This window comes from Monodelphis domestica, chromosome 4 (assembly GCF_027887165.1).
Source record: "Monodelphis domestica isolate mMonDom1 chromosome 4, mMonDom1.pri, whole genome shotgun sequence".
NCBI lineage: Eukaryota > Metazoa > Chordata > Mammalia > Didelphimorphia > Didelphidae > Monodelphis > Monodelphis domestica.
This window is the reverse complement of record NC_077230.1, coordinates 353,643,042-353,649,088: the sequence shown is the minus strand read 5'-3', so window position 1 is coordinate 353,649,088 and position 6,047 is coordinate 353,643,042. Positions and strand designations below refer to the sequence as shown.

The following is a 6,047-nucleotide window of genomic DNA, read 5'->3' as shown; positions in this document are numbered from 1 at the left end:
AGCAGCTATCTGTATGGCTCTGGTCAAGTTGCTCAACCTTTATAAGCCTCAGTTTCTTCAACTGAAAAGTAGAGCCAATATTATCTGTAGCACCAACATCACTGAGTTGTGGGGGAGGGGGGGAGATGAGAAAATTCATATAAAGTGTTTTGAAAACTTTAAAACATTATGTAAATACCAATTATTAGTATTATTATTTTCTTGGCTTTAACATGGGATACTTGGGTGAACTTAAGCAAGTATTTTCTCCTTTCTGGATCTCAATTTTCTCATCTATTAGGCAAGGAACTTGCTTTATAATATCATTTAAAATATTATAAATTTGATACAGTCACCTTGGCAGATTAAAAGAATCTACACGAAGGGCCTCATGTAGGACAAGGGCATTGCAGACTCAGGTTCTGAACGTTTTGGCCACCGGATGTCACAGATAGGCAGACTATGATCTCGGGGGTCCCTGCCAGAGGACACAAAGACTCTGCCCGAAGGATTGCTCCATCTGATATAGCTACTTAGACCCTGTTTTCAGGTGGTCCTCAGTCTTAAAGAAACATACTCAAGGTTTTCCTTCAAAGGTGCCAGTATAAAGGAAAGATGCTACTACATGTAGCCAAAATGCTATAGTGAATTAATGATGAATAAACGTAAATAATTATGGAAGAGAAAGTTGAGTAGCTATAGTTTGGAGGAGGGGAGTTATGTGACTTTCCTATTTAAAAGGAGAAAAATAATATAGTGGGCCCAGGAGGGGGATGTGATCACTTCTCCTGATTTAAAAATAATGAAAGGATTTCTTGAGGAGGTAGGATTTTAGGTATGATGACATTATTGGGAACAGAGAGGACTAAGTCAGCTGGGAGGTAGCAGGAGCTTCCCTTGTTTTGGGTATAAGGATGATCTGGGAGAAAGAAGGCTCAGGGCTAATTCAGGCCTTATGGTCAACTAGAGAATGTTCTAGAGCCAGGAGGCAACAGTTCTTAGAGTAAAGAAATGGACATGAATATTTGTAGACATTTGTGGTCTTCTGCATGTGGTTGTGTATTTATATAGTGTCTATTATGTTATTTATAAGATCAAGGAGCTCATAGTGCCTTCACTGGCCTGGGTTTTTGAGGAAAAGGGAAGGAAGATTGGCTCAACTACTATGCCTGCCCCAATGGAGACTGTAAAGTCTTAAAGGAGGAAAGGATCTTTGGAGTCAGATTGTTCCCATGGCCGACTCTGTTGGAATTGGCAAGAGGGAAAGGAGATGAGGCCTGAATAGAAAATGGTTTGAAGTTAGAAAAGAGTTTTCAGTCAGGATATAGAGAGGAAAAAGATTGTATTGAAGGGCTGGGGGAGAAAGAAACCTTTTTAGGAATCAGGGGAAATCACCCAAATCCTCTGGGAAGTAGAATGGTTTGAATAGACGAAATGTGGGGTCTACAGTGCTCTAACTGTGTGAGGACATGTAAAACCCAGTGGAATTGCTCATTGGCTATGGGAGGGGGATGGGAAGAGGGAGAGAAAGAAAATAAATCATGTAACCATGGAAAAATATTCTAAATTAATTAATTAAATAAAAAAATTTAAGAGGAAAAAGAAAAAATAAATATGTGAAGAAACAAGTAAGAATTTCACAAATAATCCACATGGAATTATCTTCCTGGAAAATATCATGTTTCTTATGTAAAATATAGTCCAAACTTAAATATATTTTCCATATATTTACATTTATTCAAGGAACTAAAGAATTTCAGTTTCTTGTATACTGAGATATATTTTACTATTAATGTCTGTACTGGAATGGTATAGGAGATAAGGGGAGAGTCATGTCTCAGGCCAGAACTTCAAGAGTCCCAAATCTTGAGGTGATGCCAATCTAGCCTGGTCACTGAGTTGTCAGAGAGGAGTACATCTCCAACCAAACAGAACCCCTCCCAACTCCTCCACCTCCCAAAACATGCACCACCCTCTCTTCCACTGGCCTCATTCCAGGTTAGCCGCACCCCAACCTTAGCCAATAGATAGCCAGGAACCCAAAGGGCAAGGTTTTGGGGCCAGGGATAAAAGGCAGAGCTGGATTAGTTGCAGCATCACACTGCTTTTGACACTTCTGTGTTCACAAGTAAGCTTTCAAAATGGTGCACCTGACTCCTGAGGAGAAGAACTGTATCACCAGCCTCTGGTCTAAGGTGGCAGTTGACCAGACTGGTGGTGAGGCCCTTGGCAGGTAAGTACCAGGGGCCATGGAAAAGGGGCAATGAAGAGGGACAGGGAATGAGGACTGCAGCCACTGATCAAACAGTAAAAACTTTACTACCTCCTTTCTATTTCTTTCTCAAAGGATGCTCGTCGTCTACCCCTGGACCACAAGGTTTTTTGGGAGCTTTGGTGATCTGTCCTCTGCTGGCGCTGTCATGTCAAATGCTAAGGTTCAAGCCCATGGTGCTAAGGTGCTGACTTCCTTCGGTGAAGCTGTCAAGCATTTGGACAACCTGAAGGGTACTTATGCCAAGCTGAGTGAGCTCCACTGTGACAAACTGCATGTGGATCCTGAGAACTTCAAGGTAAGTTCTGGGGCTGATCATTTGAAGATGCAGAAGAGGAGAATTGCCACCACACAAAGCTAGGGAAGGTAACAGAGCCTTTGCCCCTTGGCATTGATATTTAAACAACAGACAGATTAAATATGTACAATTCCTTCCATCAGGTAGAAACAACTGAGTTCAGTGCTTAGTTTGCAAGAGCAGTTAATTATATTAGGAAGCTACCAGAATTCATTGTTAATTTTTATTGGTTACTTCACATTATTTTCACATCATGCATTATAAGTTCACAGGCTTATAGATTTATATATAGATTTATATATATATATATATATAAGGAAATTCGTAAATATGTTTTTATTTTGCATATGAGGAACCTGGGGCCTTATCATCATAAGTAAATTGTCTAAGGCCACTGGGCAAGGAATGGCCAATATGTTATTTGAATCCATGCACTCTGACTCCAAATCCAGGGATCTTTCTAATATACCACACTAAAACTCTAAGATAGGCTATTTCCCCCTCTTATATCATTATCAAAATTGCTAGTCAGATCTTTACCCCCATAGGGGCCTGAAGAGTTGTTAGTGTCTCAGGAGAAAAGGGAGAAAAGTACTGACCCAGTACTTAGGGACTCCTCAAAAGCTTGTAGTGGCTTCCTGTGTTTCTGTCTCTCCAGCTTTACTCTTTCTTCCTCTCTTATCTCCCTGTGCCCTTCTTAGTTCACATTCTTTTTTCTCTCACTTTAAAAAAACTTCTCCTACAGCCTCCTTTTTTATATTAATATCTCTCCACATCCTGCCTTCCTCTTATTTTCATATTCCTCTTATTTAATCTCCTTTATTTTCAACTTTTCACACTTTCCCCTTAGCTTTCTTTCCTATGTGTCTCATATGCTCTATTTTCCCTTCTACTTCCTTTTTTAAGCTCTGTTCCCTTCCATTATTTTGTTTCCATCCCTAATTAAATTTTTCCCTTTAATTTTTTCTTCTCTTTCTATCTTAATAATTCTCCTTCCCTTCTCCTTTTTCTCTTCTGTTTCCTTGCTTTCCCTTACCCTAGCTAGTAATTTCTTAGCTCTTCCCACTAGGCATCCTGTAGGTCCCAAAGACTCCATTTCCCTTGTTAAGGGACAGAGAAATAAAGGCAGAGAGAGGTAAGGGAAAACCTTTGGAGAAAAGTAAGGAGAAAAAATATTTAGGTGAGAAATCAAATAGTCTAATGATTGAATAACATCTGGAGAACAGTAGAAGGGAAGGTCAGGAACTGTAGGAAATGGGACTTTGGGGAATTCAGTGGGGCATTGTGAAGACAAAAGGACCAAACTCTACAATTTGAACCCTAATGGGTTAATATAACCCAGGAAATAAATCTGGATGTCCAGATGAAGGAGAATACAGATAGGTTGACCAGGAGGTCTGGATAGAAGCCTTTTGTCAGAAGTTCATTGTATGTTTTTCTATTTCTTCTACAGATGCTGGGGAATATCATTGTTATCTGCCTGGCTGAGCACTTTGGCAAAGAGTTTACTCCTGAATGTCAGGTGGCTTGGCAGAAGCTGGTGGCTGGAGTTGCCCATGCCCTGGCCCACAAGTACCACTAAGCCTTGCCCATCTGGTGGTCTTCATTGAGCTGAGTCCACTGTGTTCCATAGAGTCTACCTTCTGCACATGGAATGAATAGGGTCTGACCCTGTGGGCATAGTCCCTGACCAATAAACTGCATTCCTTCCAGCAAGCCTCATGTGGTTTTCTTTCCCTTCTCTTTGTTTGATGCCTTGGTTTGGGGGAGTGAGTAAATAAGAGAAGATGAGAGAGAAGAATTGGAAGGGATCTAGAAAGATCTAGAAATCTGGGGTATGGGAGAACCAGAGAACAGGGGAAATGGGAACCTGTAGAAATTAAGGAGACAGGGACTTTAAGGGAAAGGACAAAAGACATCTATTTACCCTTTCTGATTTTCATGATCAAACCAATGATTCCAGTTCACTAAACCTGGTACAGGGAATAGAGCGTGATGGTTCCTGGTAGAAAATTTGGAGAGGCAATTCTTAGATTTATAGCCCTATGGGCATAATACCTCTACCTCTCCAATAGTCTTGCCAAGTTATAGCAAAGGAAAAAGGCTTTACCCATTAAGTATTGCTTGAATGAGTAAGGCAGAGAAAGAGTGAATAAATGAAGGAATGAAAAACTAAAACTATTTCCCATTACCCATGCAAATTGTATTCCCAAAGTGCTCTAACCTAAAAGAGAGCTTTTAAAAAATCTCCTGGTGCTTCCACCAGTCAATATCTCCACCTTCTTCCCAGAATATCTGGAACTCTCTCTTCTCTCTTATGTTGATCAGCTCTTACTCAGATGCAGTAAGGAGGTGGGAACTTCTCAGCTCATGTGGCCTATACTTAGTTGCCACCACTAAATAGCTTCTGGTAGCTTTAGGAGCTTGGCTTTGCTTTTCTCTTTCCCTAGGTCTTTCCCATAGTGCTCTGAAGTATCCTATCCCCACAGTGGAAAAAAATGAGTTAATCATAATAATAAAAATACCCCCTTCATTTCAAGAAGCTTATCTCCCCATTTCAGTGAACCTCTTCTCTTTTTTATTGCCTCTTCATCCCCTGCTCTGCCTATAGTGCCTAGGCAACTGAAAGGGATAGAAAGAGGGTGTAGTGTGGTATCAAGTCTGAGATGGGGGGAAGGAATGCATCACAAGCAACTCCAGGTAGACATGTTTTAGAACTTCTAAAAGGTAATCTAGCCAAACACCCATCTCCATGCAGTTCTTTGGATAGTGTTAATCCTTTCCCATAGCAATTCCCTTCCATTATGGAGGACCACAGAAAGATGTTCCCACTTTCTGGATATTTTAGCCCCTTACCTCTTTTATGGGGAATTGCCTATCTTTAGTCCAAGGGTTTCATCCAGTAGGGAACTGATATCACATTGATTGTGGGAGTACACACACATTTTCTCCTTTTCTCTCTTTTTCCTACATAAATTCTCTTCCATCTCACAAATCACAATTACTCCCTCTTCCCATTTCCCCCAATGGTGAGTGACCTCATATCTCTCTTTTTCCTCTTCACAGAACCTTTTACTACCTAATCCCTCACTCAAAATTCCACCTCTTTCTTAGTTTAGTGGGGTGTCCTTCTTACGGGTGAATCTGTCCTACCAGCTATCTTATATAAGATAAAGGTCTGAAGAGGTTACTTTGTTCACCTTTATCTTCCATTACAGAAATATATATTCAATCTTTTTAAAAATAAAAATTAAACCTAGGAGCTCTCAGCCTGGCATAAAAAACTGACCCAAGACCTTCACTCTGACACAACCACACAATCCCTGGGGGAGAGTAAGTAGATTTATAGTAAATTAATACATATTGACTAAAGAAAGCTAATAAACAATAACATAAAAATGGGATGTCCACATTTTTGTGAAGACTGAGGGAAAATTGAGAGGAGGGCCTATGATGAGAAAGTATGGCTTTTCCTATCTGGGGGTGGTTTAGAGAGAA

At 40.4% G+C, this 6,047-nt stretch overlaps 1 protein-coding gene across 1 annotated transcript; it reads left to right on the top strand.

Moving 5' to 3' along the window:
• Window positions 1–2,027: 2,027 nt before the first annotated feature.
• On the top strand, window positions 2,028–4,261 carry LOC100019389 (hemoglobin subunit beta-M). The gene is made up of 3 exons (XM_001365299.4): window positions 2,028–2,212; window positions 2,327–2,549; window positions 4,003–4,261. The coding sequence occupies exons 1-3, from the start codon at window positions 2,121–2,123 to the stop codon at window positions 4,129–4,131; spliced, it is 444 nt and encodes a 147-aa protein (XP_001365336.1). The 5' UTR covers window positions 2,028–2,120; the 3' UTR covers window positions 4,132–4,261.
• Window positions 4,262–6,047: the final 1,786 nt, after the last annotated feature.

Excerpts from the sequence above, each read along its gene's own strand:
- LOC100019389 (XM_001365299.4), top strand. The coding sequence starts at position 2,121 with ATGGTGCACCTGACTCCTGAGGAGAAGAACTGTATCACCAGCCTCTGG. Across the intron at positions 2,213-2,326 it reads GGTGGTGAGGCCCTTGGCAG|GATGCTCGTCGTCTACCCCT; the intron begins GTAAGTACCAGG and ends TCTTTCTCAAAG. Across the intron at positions 2,550-4,002 it reads TGGATCCTGAGAACTTCAAG|ATGCTGGGGAATATCATTGT; the intron begins GTAAGTTCTGGG and ends TTTCTTCTACAG.